Source organism: Lynx canadensis, chromosome C2 (assembly GCF_007474595.2).
Source record: "Lynx canadensis isolate LIC74 chromosome C2, mLynCan4.pri.v2, whole genome shotgun sequence".
In the NCBI taxonomy this organism is placed as follows: domain Eukaryota; kingdom Metazoa; phylum Chordata; class Mammalia; order Carnivora; family Felidae; genus Lynx; species Lynx canadensis.
Window position 1 is genome coordinate 106,054,008 of NC_044311.2, and position 14,711 is coordinate 106,068,718.

General features: G+C 39.3%; 1 protein-coding gene across 1 annotated transcript in view; it reads left to right on the plus strand.

Moving 5' to 3' along the window:
- Nucleotides 1-656: 656 nt before the first annotated feature.
- CBLB (Cbl proto-oncogene B) overlaps nucleotides 657-14,711 on the plus strand; it is a 213,320-nt gene continuing 199,265 nt past the window's right edge. Inside the window, 2 exon segments of the mRNA XM_030330544.1 lie at nucleotides 657-780; nucleotides 2,169-2,352. Of these exon segments, the coding sequence (XP_030186404.1) occupies nucleotides 2,185-2,352 (168 nt within the window). The 5' untranslated portion in view covers nucleotides 657-780; nucleotides 2,169-2,184.

The following is a 14,711-nucleotide window of genomic DNA, read 5'->3' on the forward strand; positions in this document are numbered from 1 at the left end:
GTTTTGGTTGGCATTCAGGTGTTAACCCTAGTCTACTCTATGCGAGGTTTATATTTCATCTTAGAAGCTAGCTGCGTGACTGCTGTGCTTTTTTTTGACAGCCAGCAAGAAGCAATGCCTTAGACCTGTTTGGCTGCTGTCCTGGGTAGAAGAGTTTGGCAGCCCTAGGGAGATGAAATTCTTGAGCTTCGGACCCGCCCAGAGTAGAGAAGCAACACCCTCTCAGCCACTACTCTGTTGCTATGAAACAAAAGACTAGGAAGGTGAGCGAAGCAGGAAGTCCCGCCTTTTAGCCCCAGTTGGCTTTGGCTCCGGCTCCCAAAGCTCACGCCCACTCGCCCACTCCTTATTGGTCAGTTCCCCAGTGCCTGGCATCCTTTCTTCCATTTCCTTTCCCTTTTCCACTTTCGTTCTTGGGTGAGTCCAGTCCTCCCATTACCCTCCAAGTCCCTTTCCATTTGGGACGTGCCGCGAGCGGGCCTTCCTTTGGGGCCATTGTGTACTGTGGGAGACGTGGACTGGGTGGTAGTGCGAGGACGGCCGCCTCCCCACCATTGGCGCTGCCCGCTGTCGGGCAGTGCAAGGGCGCGTAGGATTGGTCTAGCCGCAGGAGGCCCCGCCCTCGGCTCCGCCCCGCTCCTGGGTTTCTCTGTGTGTGTATCCTACAGGGGTGGGGTATCCAGCGAGTGGTCTCCTCCTCCAGCTAGTGCTGCTGCGGCGTCCCGCGGCCTCCCCGAGAATCGGGCGGGAGGGGAGAGCGGGTGTGGATTGGTCTTGACGGTAATTGTTGCGTTTCCCTGTCTCGGTGGCCTGCGCTCTGGGTTGCTTCTTCCTCGGGAACGTGCTTTTACGGCGATCCCACACTCCCTGCCCGGGCTATCCACGCACCCTGGGCTCGTGTGTGTAAAGTAGGACCCTCGCACACGCGTGTCTCTGGACAGCTGCGGCGCCGGGAGGCCGGGAGGGAACGGGACGCCGGGGAGGCTTGCCGCTTTTTTTCCGGCCAGGGGGCCCTGGGGCAGCCAGGCGCGAGCCACGGAAGGAGAGGGGACAGCCCTGGCTTCCAGCTGCTGTCGTCGCCGCCTGCACAGTTTGTAGAGGGGTATTTAAAGACCGGAACCCTGGCTTGGCCAGGGGAGGAAGGAGAACGAGTAGAGGGAGACAGGCGGCTGGGATTGCAGACATCCCGGGGCGGGGTGGGGGGGTGCGTCCGCTTGGGAGCCGAATGCCGGGCGCCCAAGACTGACGGGGCTGCGGGCTCTGGGGGTGCAAGGGGGTACTTTGTCCTTTCTCTGTCCACCTTCCTCCCCCAGCTGAGGTCCGAGAGTGGCCGGAGAGGGGCCTGAACAAGGAGGGGGCAAAGACGTCCCGAAACAAAGCTTTGGCCCCCCCCCCCCCCATCCCCCTGGGGTGAGACGAGAGGAAAGGAACGATCTAAGTGAACTCTCTTCTCCTTTCTGTGCCCGCTCTTGTCAGTTTCTTAACCCTCTTTTTAAAATGGGTTATTTGTTGGTTTATTTGGCTCTTAACTTGGGGCTAACTCCTCACCGCGTTGGTTTAAAGAACTGTGTGTTCGGTTGTCTATGTTCCTGTGTCCATACTTGTTGGTTTTAGCGGGGAAAATCCAAATCCTAAGCCTTTGTTGACAACAGATATGTCTCTTATGGTCCTGTAAAATAATGTTTACGTTTATATAACTTGAGGAAATCTAACAGAGTGAAAATGCAGTTTTTGAGTGAGGCTTTCAGAATGTTTTCTGGGGGCTTTAGTTCTAGTGTATGTACGTTGAATTGTGATTAAGGCAGGGATGGGGAGAACATCGTGTTCTTATCTAGTTGGAGAAAACCTATGTTAAGTTTTTTTGTTGTTGTTGTTATGAGTTGGTTATTAATCAAGGCTTCTGCTACATGAAATGTGAGAAGGTTGCATCTTTAACTCTTACTGTTCCAAAAGCAAATGTAAGGTCAATGCTCCTAAACCTGTTTGTTGGGTGTACAGATTGAGAATGCAAATTCATAGGCTATTGAAAAGTTGAATCGGGGACCCAGGATTTTCTCCTCACTGATGAAGGAGAATGTAGTGGGTACAAATTAACCTGTTCAGTTCACCTGGGTAAACATTTTCATGTCCAACTAACTTTTTTTTTTTTTTTTTAATCTGCCTGTCAGAGAACTAAGGTTCCAGATGGCAAATTCTATGAATGGCAGAAACCCTGGTGGTCGAGGAGGAAACCCCCGAAAAGGAAGAATTTTGGGAATTATTGATGCTATTCAAGATGCAGTTGGACCTCCTAAGCAAGCAGCAGCAGATCGCAGGACTGTGGAGAAAACTTGGAAACTCATGGACAAAGTGGTAAGTTCTGTATGCTTGTGCCTGTGTGCAGCCTCATTTGCCCTGGATATGGTTTCTTCCTCTATGGTTTTATTTGAACCATTAATTAATAGTATTGTTACCATTAATTAATAATTATTATTATGGCAACAGTCTATTGATTTGGCTTGACCATTTTTCTAACATCCACTCTATGTTTTAAAAAGTTGGAATCAGAACACAGACTTGTTTTTTCACCTTTTGTCCTGCTCTTTAAGGTTCAAAGTTCCTCTATATGACTCAGATATGCAAAGTTTTTACCCTTGGCTGCCCTTTGTTGGTACATGGCCACAGAATAGTTTGGAAGTGTTTGTCTTCTATGACGTTGTGTTACTGTTAAATAACAAAAGAGTGCAGGCAAGTATTTTAAGAAAAGCCTCTGATGGACCCCTCATGATAACCACAGTACTTGATGCTGAGAATATCTACTAGGGAAAGAACCAGATTAGTCCTTAAGTGAGGAAGCAGTATTTGAGAGAGTTTCCATTTTCATCTTTGAGAATTCATCTTCATTAAGGAACTTTTTTGTTGTTGTCAATGATAGAGTTACAGTTTCTTTCATCTATTCCATTTTGAAACAGGAAACCTTTTCGATTGCACATTGTTTATTGTGAAAGGAAAATTTATGATGGAGGTGGTGGGGCGGAGAGTATCAGAAAGCTCTGTGGTTTCTGCATGTTGCTATCAGATGAATTCTAATTTCAAGAAGAAATCAAGCTGGATGTCCATACCCTGAGAAGTCTAGGCAACTTGACTATTTTACAGGGGTCTACTGAGAAACTGTAGCTTCCACTGTCCTCTGTTACTAAGTAGGATTATGAAATAAATATGATTAAGATGTAGCATGCTGCTGTGCAGAATTAATAGTTCTTGCTTTTGAAGCAGTGGTACTGTCTGCTATATATTGGTAAACGTTTGTAGCACCATCTGGTTTCATTTCATAGATATTTGGGGCTAATTATAAATTTAGTTGATGCAAGGCTCTTGATATTTTTGTGACTGCAGAAATGGAGTTTTAAAAAAATATCTTTTGTAGGGATGTGCGAGAGCCTCCTTGAAAGCTTATGGTAGCAGTTGCCTTTACCGTGGCTTGTAGTTGTGTATGAATGTTTGCCACAAAAAGCCACCGCCAGTGGTGTTAGCCATACAGGAAGGTGATGAGATTTGTTTTATCTTCATTTATCCTTGCAGGAAGTACAGATGGATAGATGAACGATAGGCCTGCCATTCTATGGCCGGTGGTGCTAAATGCAGAGCCAGAAATTTTTGCCAGATAAATATCCTTAGTTCTTGGCTTTAGTGTGACCTATTTAAGCTTCTGCCAGTTTATTCAAATTGTGATATTAAAATGCTCCAGACAGAATGATGTCATAGTGTCAGAACATTGCAACTTGCTGCTTGAGGTCAGGTTTTGATGTTAGCATCAGATACTTAAGAATAAGGAGTGTGCACTTGAAAGGGCTGCATGTATCTGGCAGGCGCAATGCTAGCTGTCTTTGCTTTTCCAAAGAGTATGCACTTTAAGGTCTTTCTTAACTGCCTAAATCATTAGTTGGGTGTAAGAGAAGGAATTCAAGGTTTTTCTCTAACTTACCTGTTATATGAGTGGCCAACAGATGGTCTGATTCTCCCAACGAGCTGCACCTCCCTCCCCACCCCTTTCTGTGAGTGGTCAGAATTTGTGCATTTGTGAGTGAATGGGAGAACATCAAATAAAAAAGATTTATATAAGGAGGTGGTGAACTATAGTTAATATAAAGTCATTATTTTTCAAACATGAGGAAATATATTCATAGTTTTGGTTTGTAACTGTTAACATAAGTCTTAGCCACTTTTAATTATGTCACCATGAGTTATAGTAAAATAGATGGTTTTTTGATAGTTAAGCTTCTGCCATTGTTTATTTTATTAACCCTTTTGTGGGTTTGGGTTTAGCCTCTCCAATCGAGAAACTCGACTCATAAGGGAAACTATTATTGACAGTCTGTACTTAGTGGAATGAGGGTTTGGGTGTTGGCAAAGGTGCATTGGTATGGCTTTCCCTATTTGTCTTCATTATTTGTCAAGAATAAAAATTGTGTTCATTTATAAATGCATCCATGGGTTTTGTGGAGGGAAATCACATAAATCATTATAAAAGAGTTCAGGATGTTTATTACTACTCGATCACACACTAATAAAAAGGCATTGAGAGTTACTAACTGAAAATATATTTTATTTAATTGTGTAATGCAGAAGCATCATCCCCCCACATGTGTTTACCTTTATTTTCTTTGTCAGTGGTGAAGGAAGTGGCTCATAACCTCAACATTGTCCTGGTGATTACATCAGGATCTTTATTATTAGTCCAAAAGTTAATCCCTTGACACATTATCTAACCGTTTCATAAAATAACTGCAATAAGCATGAGTGTAGCTTGTGAATAACAGAAAAAGTAACTGTCAAGCCTAACTGGTAGTTACGTAAAAGGCAGGGTTAAATATTTAGTTAATATTTTTGTCTTTAGGAAGCTTCTTCAACAAGGGCAGATCTTGGAAGTATAAACATGAAACCAGATTAAAGTTCAGTATGTTTCAGCTACCTACAAAGTAAAATCATTTATTTTGCAGGGGATATGAAACGGTCTCAGACCGTAGGAGAAATACCCAATAAGTGTGTAGTCTTCCCATTCCCTGGCCTCTAGGATTTAAAACAGTCAACTGGGATTCCAGTTCCAACTAATTGTTATGGTTTCAGAGGGCAGACTTTCTATACAAGGTCACTGCGAGTAGGAGGGAGTCATTGCTCAGTTGTATTTTTTGTGACATGTGAAGTGTTTTGTGATAAAACATCAGTGGCACAGAGTTAGCAAGGTACATTTATTGAGAAAAAGAACAGTAACATTTAGATGTATTTTAGATGTATTTTTTGGCCTTAGCTCTATGTGTCAGTTTAAGTCAGTAGCTAACCCCAAACTCTTCAGGTCCATGGATGCCTGGTTGATACAGTGACAGAACTATTACTCGTGAATACATATCTCGGTTCAAATATACCTGGAATGTGGAGTTTGTTCCAAAGCTGTTACAGAGATGGGTTTCTTAAACACTTACTCAGCATTTACTGAGGGCCTATACTGTGTTCAACAATAAGTGCTTATTGCTAGGGATGAAGCTACATAAGATATATCTTTGCCTTTGACCTGTCAAAAAACTCAGAGACCCACATCGAAGCCAGACATATACATGGTAATTTATTATTTACTTATTATATTTACTAGGTAATTGCCATGTAGTATGGACAAGGCTGTAATACAGACCTGTACGAAGTACACTGGGGGCAAAGTGAAGAGTATCCACCTTGTTTTTCTGGCTGCCGTTCAGACAATTTTCTGTCTGGATTCTGCTGGGCACTACCTTTAGGAACAGCATTATTGTACTCTTGTTGGAAGTGCTGAGGTGAGGGTAAGGAAATGATTGCTAATCAGTATGGTAGGAATGATAATTTATTCATGCGAGGTTCCTGAGCATGGTTTTCATAAGTGTCTTAGCCAGGTGATGGAAAAGGGAAGAAACAGTTTTCCATCTAATAGATACTAAATGTACTGGACTTACATGGATGTTCAGGAAATTAGAAACTAATTAATTGATGCCAAAGAGCAAAGCAAGTTGAATACCTGCCTACGTTTTGTCTTGCTGTCCTTGTCATTTATTTGAAATTACATTATTGAAAGAGTTTTAAAAGCATTTAAAAAGCGATGATGCCAAATAGCCTTTTCCGCCTTTTACCCTCAGTACATTCAGTACATTTGTCAAGCTTGGAATGCAATTCATTCTCTGTCTTTATAATTTTACTGCAACCATGATATATTTTAAAGTTTGTCAATCAAAGATGCTTGGAATACATGCTATTTAAAAAAAACTAATAGTAGGTATTTTTTTCTAAGATGAATTCCCCATAAGTCTAAAAAATTATATGTGGGATGAAACTTAGGTTTTGGATGCCTATTGTTTGTGTTTGTTGGGTTTGAGATACCACCGTCCTTAGGCCCTTGGAATAGGGAATAGCATTTATTTGAATTATTCTTCACATATTTTCTTTTCCTCAGTGAAGTTGTTCCGTGTTAGCAGAATCATGGGCACTGCCTGACTTGAGTAGATGATAACACATTAAATATCCGGACAATTTTGTTTTAATACTGAAATTTTGAATTTGTGCTTAGATAAATGAAGTGATCCCAAAGTTTGCTACTTTTCTACTTCTAGGAAAAACTTTTATAAAGTAAGACATTAAAAAGAATCCTACCAAGTTACCTTGGTTTATCCTTGTGGTATAGGGCATTCATTTAACAGAAGCTTTAATCAGTAATTTTTAAAAAAATGCTTATTTATTTGAGAGAGAAAGAGAGAGAGAGAGAGAGAGTGAGTGTGAGTGGGGCAGGAGCAGAGAAAGAGGGAGAGAGAGGATCCCAAGTAGTCACCATGTTGTCATCATAGAACCCAGAGCCCAACATGGGCTCGATCTCATGAACACCAAGATCATGACTTGAGCCTAAATCAAGAAGAGCTGGCCGCTTGCCTGCCTGAGCCACCTAGGTGTCCTAGTTAGTAATCTTTTTAACTCTTATAAAATCTTTACCATTCATTTGAATCAACTTTTCCTTTCTTTGAAGTTGCTTTATATTCTGTCTATTGATTTCATCATTCATTTATCAAATTCCATTTATGGAAAGATAGAGATTTGTAAATACCCCTTCCATTCTATGTAGTATAGTGTATTCTACATACTACAGAGTGTAGTTAAGTGTTGTGATGGGATATAAATAAAGTGCTGTGACTTAGGATGTGGTGGAGGAGAATGCGCTTGCTAAGGTGAAGAGTTGACATGGAATGAGGCATGGTAGAGGTATTAGCCCGCTTCTCTTTTGAGGATGTTTTGGATTCCAGTGAGGTGGAGGACACATCACGCTGAAGGAATGTGGGGAAAGGGAGATTGTTAAGAAGGTAAGTTTGAGAAAGATGAAGAGGCTTTCTGCTCTTTCAAGGAGTTTGGACTTGATTTAAAATCTTTGACCAGAGTGTGAAAAACAGTCAAGGCTATGCTGTGATAGATTACTCTCTTGACTCTGAAAAGGATGGATTAAGAGAAAAGAAACTTAAAAGTAAGAGTAATGATCCAGGGAAATTAAAACAGACTGGGCAAGAAATAATGAAGGGCTGAGCTAGAGAATTGAGAGTCTGTATAGCGAGTATGGGTTCAAACATGGGAGGCACTTTGGAGAAAAAAGTTACAGATCTGGTGACCCTTTAGAGGATCAAAGAGAAGGTGAAGTGAAAGTGACTCGAGGTGTTTAACTTGAAGGCAGTGATGCCCTTAAAGAGATCAGGAACATAGTAAGAAAAAGAGGAAGTCTGGGAGTTGGTGCCTGTGTTTGTTTTTGGCCATGTTGAGTTTGACATGCCAGAGTGAAATCCATTTTGAAGTCAAAAAGTTGAATGTGCAGTTAAAGAGAGAAGTTGAAACTAGAGACATATGTTTAGTAGATATGCCCACAGAGTTTGCATTTCAAGTTGTAGAACAGCAAGAGATTTGCAATGCAGAGCAGAAGATGAGAGTCCGAGAAAAAGTCAGAGATTGGCATTTTGGCTCTGTGGGGTTGTACTTATAATTAGATGGCAGTGAAGGAGAGAGAATCTTACAAAAAACACTGATGAGAGAGGTTGGAAAAGAATTAGGGCATATTGATTTCTTGGGTAGAGACAGCTTCAATTAAGGAGATAGTTTCACATTCTGAGAAAACCAAGTTCAAGTCCAAGTGGAGAAAAACCAAGCAGGATGAAAATTGAAGAAGTTACTAAATTTCATGAGTAGAGGCCATTGTTGACCTTTCAAGAGTGGTTTCATTTACGTGAGGGCACTAGATTAAAAAGAGTGTGTGGGTCATTTAACAGTCGTTCTAGAAGTGTGACAACTGGTGAAAAGAAGAAAGTTCTCATAGATAGCTTGCTGGTTTGAGTAGAACATAACATTGTGTGTGTGGGGGTGCTATAGGAGAGCTTCACAGATTGAAGGGAAGGGATACAGGTAGAGAGTGATTTAAAATGCAAAGAAAGAAGAAATAATAAAGTGGCATCCTAGAAGATTACAGTGTGGGAGGAAAAGGGTAAGAACAAGTTGAAGAGTGAACTGGGGTAGATAACTAACTTCTACTTAGATAAGAGAGAAGTTAGGAAATACACAGTGTTGAGAGATTTTGTAAATTTTACATTGGGTTGTCGTGAAGTGATTTAAGGAATAACATTTGTAGTGTTGAATCCATGTTTTAAAACTGTTTATTATAGAATGAACAATGTATATTTTAATCAGTCTTCAGCAATGAAATGTGTATATAAGTAAAACATTGGAAATAAGTTTTTATCTTATAGATTAAGATCATTTTAGAAACATGCTGTGACTTAAATCATGCCACAATACTATTTTTATCCACTCTGCTTGGGCATATAGTTAAGGTTTTTGTTTTGTTTTTAAATATATAATTGTAAGTTGCTGATACTTTCCTGGTAATGAAGGAAGCATTTTGAAAATAAGTGACCAAATTTTTAGCTCTTTAACATATTAATATTTAAATAATTGTTAAATATACTCATGTCATCTTCCCTTTTTTTTTAATATGAAATTTATTGTCAAATTGGTTTCCATACAACACCCAGTGCTCATCCCAACAGGTGCCCTCCTCAGTGCCCATCACCCACCCCTCCCACCCCCCATCAACCCTCAGTTTATTCTCAGTTATTAAGAGTCTCTTATGGTTTGGCTCCCTCCCTCTTTAACTTTTTTTTTTTTCCCCTTCCCCTCCCCCATGGTCTTAACACTGTTAAGTTTCTCAGGATCTGCATAAGAAACCACAATTTCTTTATCCATTCATCAGTTGATGGACATTTAGGCTCTTTCATAATTTGGCTATTGCTGAAAGTGCTGCTATAAACATTGGGGTACAAGTGCCCCTCTGCATCAGCACTCCTGTATCCCTTGGGTAAATTCCTAGCAGTGCTATTGCTGGGTCATAAGGTAGATATATTTTTAATTTTTTGAGGAACCTCCACACTGTTTTCCAGAGTGGCTGCACCAGTTAGCATTCCCACCAACAGTGCAAGAGGGTTCCCGTTTCTCCACATCCTCTCCAGCATCTATAGTCTCCTTATTTGTTCATTTTAGCCACTCTGGCTGACTCATGCTATTTTCCAATAGCAATAACAAAAAAAGTTATTAAATGTTCTACCTGTTCAGATTCCACATCAGCTGAGTACTTACTGCTGATGTATTATTAGCCTTGTTTGCTGCTTTCTTGAACAAAACACTCCAGACTTTTACAGGGTTTCAGGTAGTATGAAGAACTTCAGGATCTCAAAGAAACTGTTAATGATCTTCAACAGAGCAGTCAGTGCCCTTGGTCTAATTACCTATGTTGGCAAAATCTGCAGAGTTGACCATGTTGTGGTATAATATAAAATATGGAAGGGGAAGTTCTAAAAAGTAGTGAGCGTCAACTATGTGCCAGGTACTGTGCAGAGCACTTTACATTTCTTTTTCTAAGAATTATAACATCCAAAGAGTTTTCTAAAGGAAGAAACTGGCCCGAAGTTGTAAAGCTAATAAATGGCAGCACCAGATCTTAGGTTTGATTGATTCTAGCATCTGTGTTCATAGTATGAAGATTCAAGCAGACCATGGAATAATATGATTCTTCCCCTTTCCGTGAGAAGTGAATCAAAAAGATCTTCACCCCCTAATTTTTGATATGATCAAATTCTTTTCAAAACTTTGTACTCGTTTAGACAGGTTTAGTCATTCTAGGTATGGTTTTCCTATGTATAATATTACCTTCTTCTGAGAAGTTCTTTGTTCTTTCCCTTCTACACTTTCTTTCCTCCATCAAGTATTTGTTGTGCATTTACTCTCTGCAAGATTCTACATTAGGTGATGGAGACAGACCAGTGAGAGAGATATGTTCTCCACCCTTAAGGAAGATCTGTTCTTATTTGGAGGAAAGTGAACAAATGAATACACAATTGATAGTTTAATTACAACTAGTCAATTATTTAATGTGTTTATGTAAATCTTTTAAAGAAACTTCATTGAAAACCATAAATGATTGGGTAGTTGCCCCTAAATCCTACCACAATTAATATACTAGACTCCTGACCAGTTTGATACGCTAATTACTTGTTTTGCCCAATTAATATTCTATGTAGAAAGGGTTTTTGTATTATCTTTACACTTTTTACATTTTATACTGGATACATTTATATAGTTTTATACACTTAGGATGATTTGCTAAATTAAAATGGGAAGAACTCAACTCATAGATGCTTTTTATCATAATGATATACTTTTGTGTAATTGCAGTAAGGAATCTCTTAAAACATTTACGTGAGGAGCACAGACAAGGGATTCTTTCAGGCTTTCCATACTGTTGTTAAAAATGGGATATTTCACTTCAGGGGTACATGATTTAATATAACTGAATGCCCTGTGAAGTGAGGTGTGCTCTATAATGAAAGTCTGTTACAGTATAGGCACAATTCCTTACCGGTGAAGTTTGCCATTTGTTTCAGGAGAATTTCTTTCATGCATTTCGGGGGCTGGGTCCTGAACCTAAGAAATATGTTCCTGACCTAATACCTTTTTGTTACCTTTTGATTAGAAGTTTTAATTAAGGCTCAGTGGAGAAACTCTTTAAATGCAAGAGTTTTCCAAGAATAATTGATGGCTTTGAAAATTCTTATAGCACTAGTAAATCCTGTGTTTATATTTGTGCCTTTGCTTTGATACTGTTGAAGATATATTTAATTTATGTGAATACATATTGTATGTGTACAGCATATGTAAAGATTAGACATATATTTTTATGTATGTGAAATGGTATGGACATATACAGAGAGGCCCCCTTAAAAATCTCTAAATACATTTAAACAAATACAGTAGGTAGTTGCATACTGTTATGGAGAGAGTGCCTGACTCTCTCAAGTCTAGACATTAGTGGGTTGAGAGCAGTAAACTCAGCTATGTTCCATTTCTGTGTTGTAGTATTTTTCTGTAAAAAGGAGGGAATTGGTCATAGTGATTTCCAAGGTCCTCTTTAGCTCTAAAACTCTTTGAGTCAATGACTCTCATGGAGTTTGTGGCCTAATTCAGTGGTAAATGTTTTGCCTTTTAGTTTAAAAGCAAAGAGTAACATTGCTAATGAACCAGTCCTTTTATGCACTGGTGTTAAAAAGTTCGTCATTGTATAATAAGATTGTAGATTTGTTCTTTTTAAAGCTTTTCTGTGTTGGGACCACCTTTCATCTTAGGGAGCAACTTAGATATTTCTAGAAGATGGCTAAGTCATTTGAATCTGAACTTGAACCTTGTGGTGAGCTTGATTTTTCTCCTTAACATACTGTTTTTAGAAAAGCAATTTTTCTTTCTCTGGCTTTCACAGTTACTTGCACATAGCAGGCACTCAATAAATATTTATCGAATTGAATTTGACCTGCCTAGAAGTCATAGTCCTGGTGTAGGGTTATTCATTTTTGGCAGAAGCTGTCATAAATCACAGAGTTTAATACTAATCCAACTGATCAACTGTGTACTCAGCAGCATATCAGCATTGTATGTTACACTTTCCCAAATGCAAATTTAGAAAACTGTGTGGCCTACAGGGGCCTTGATGAACTGAATCTCACCTATTTTAAATCTACTTGTGCCACTCAACCCTAGGCTTCCTGTGCCTTTACCTTTTAGAATGACTGCATGGACTCCTTTCTTTCTGATCTATTCTCTAGTGCCTCCTAAGCCTTTGCATACCCTTTTGCCTGGAATATTCCTTTTGCAAATTTAGGAATGCCTTTCTTGATATCTTCATGTCAAAATATGAGTGAGCTGCTGATTTTCTCCTCCAGCACATTGTACTCTCCTCCATCATAGCACTTAATGTCTCCTGGAATTCTTTTTAAGCCATCAGTCTTTTTCACTAGAAAACTCCTTGAGGACAGGTCTGTGATTTATTTCATTCTGCATTCCCTAGGGCCTGTAACAATGCCTGAAACAGAAAGGTTTGTAGAATTAACAAATGGGTCCTGAAATTCATGCAAATTTGCAAATGGCATAAAAATAAAAATGTAAATGAGGTTAGCCAGAGATCATTAATTATATGCCTAATTCTAATTAAATTGTGATATAGTTAGAAAGAAGATCAGCCTGAGATTCAGAAGATGCAGGCTCTTGTGTTGGATTAATGATTTTTTAATAGTCCCTTAATCTTTGTAGTTCTTAGTTTCTTTATCTGAAAATGAATGGATTGGACAGGATCTTTCCTAAGATCCCTCAGAGCAAGAATTACATTGCTCCTAAGTTAATTATAGAGAACTAGGTCTCTTCTGCCAGACTCCTTGAGGCAGGAAGTATGTTGTAGTCATCTATAATTTCCTGGCACTAAGCTCAGTACCTGGTATATAGTAGTTATGCAGACAATTGTACTGAATAAAATAATAAATTCCCAGATAGAATTACAATTTAAATAAAGCAAATGAGAAAAAGGTAAGGTAGAGAATAGCAAATTAAAAATCTGTAACACTTAAAAAAAATCTGTTAAAGAATATTTATTTGGAATATCTGAAAAAAAATACCTGAGAGAAATTTTTTTTTATCAGTTAAAAAGTTCACCGGTAGAGGAAATTAATTTGAAACTGCATAGTCCCCTAACTACAAGTTAATAATTTATCAATCTGTGAGGTGCTGTAGCAAGTTTTATGTTGCTGAAATTAAACTGTGTCTGCTGTATGATGTTGCTGGCAATATTTTTGAAATTCGTGCATACTTGTGATACTATTTTATGTTTTAAGAATTGAAAAGCTATATGCTGTTTCAACCAGAATTTATTCAATCATTGACCTGTTTAGTATTTCATCAGTCGTTAGGACAGAATGAGCTTCTCTGATTATATCAAAGTGTCACAAAGTAAAAGGAGGGTAAAAAGCTTTATCAGCCCCTTTAACTATACTTTTCTAATGATTTGGCATTATTTAATATGCCAAATGGCCTTGGGTACCATTGGACATGTTTAAATTACCAAACTGGAATTGGATCTTCTTGCTCCTATGCTGTGTGCTGCTTGATGGGCACTTGAAGTATTCCTGAATCCATTTTTTGTTGTTGTTGTTGTTGTTGCATTAGCTGACAATATTTTAACTAGTCCTGGAAATAACTGTGCATCTCACATACCTTCTACTAAAGCCACACTAAATGTATTTTCCAACTCAAATTCCCATCAGCCAGATTTGAAAAATGCCTACAGCCACTTCAGTGCCACCCAACAGGAGGTTAAGTGTGATGAAAGGGAAGTCATACTGGAAAAAGAAATCATAACCAATTGTGTGTTTTTTAATTTTATTTATTTATTTATTTATTTATTTATTTATTTATTTATTTATTTATTATATTTGGAGAGATTGAGAGCGCGAGGTGGGGGAGGGGGGCGGGGGGAGAAGCAGAGAAAGGGGGAAAAGAGAATCCCAAGCAGGTTCCAGTCAACCTGAGCCAAAATCAAGCTGTCAGAGGCATAACTGATTGAGCCACCCGGGTGCCCCTTAACCTTGTGTTTAAAATCTCTTGCTCTTGGGGCACCTGGGTTGCTCAGTCTGTTGAGCGACAGACTTCAGCTCAGGTCATGATCTCATGGTTCGTGAGTTCAAGCCGTGCATCAGGCTCTGTGCTGAGGGGCTCAGAGCCTGGAGTCTGCTTTGAATTCTGTGTTTCCCTCTATCTCTGCCCCTCCCCCACTCCCACTTTTTCTCTCTCTCAAAAATAAAAAATAAAATAAAATATCTTGTTCTTGAAAGTGTTACAAAAATATGTGATGAAAGCCTTAGAAGAGGGCTAGCTATTTGAGGGACCATCAAGTTTATGCTTCACTGGCTTCTCAGTAAAGCTGCCTTTGCTTTGTACACTTTGCTTTTTGTGAGATTGTGCACCTTTACATTATGTGTGCTCCTGGGCAGTATCCAATGAATTCATTTACAAATTATTTAATTGGGTGGTTCCTTATGCCCTGGTTTGAGGGATAGGAGGAATAAGATGAGTTAACTTTTGACTAAATTGCATGAACATGTAGAATTGAATATAGTAGTTGAGCTGCTACTTTTTCATCCTAGCAGAAGGTTCTGCAGGCAGCTCCAAATGCCCCAGTGGTTGGGTGACACCCGATGTAATGACTGAATCTTTATGGAACGCATGTCTACAGGCACGGGATATAATATGGGGAGGTGGAAAAGACTCGCTCTGACCTGATACCCATTTACTACTTAATAACTCAGTTATTAAAA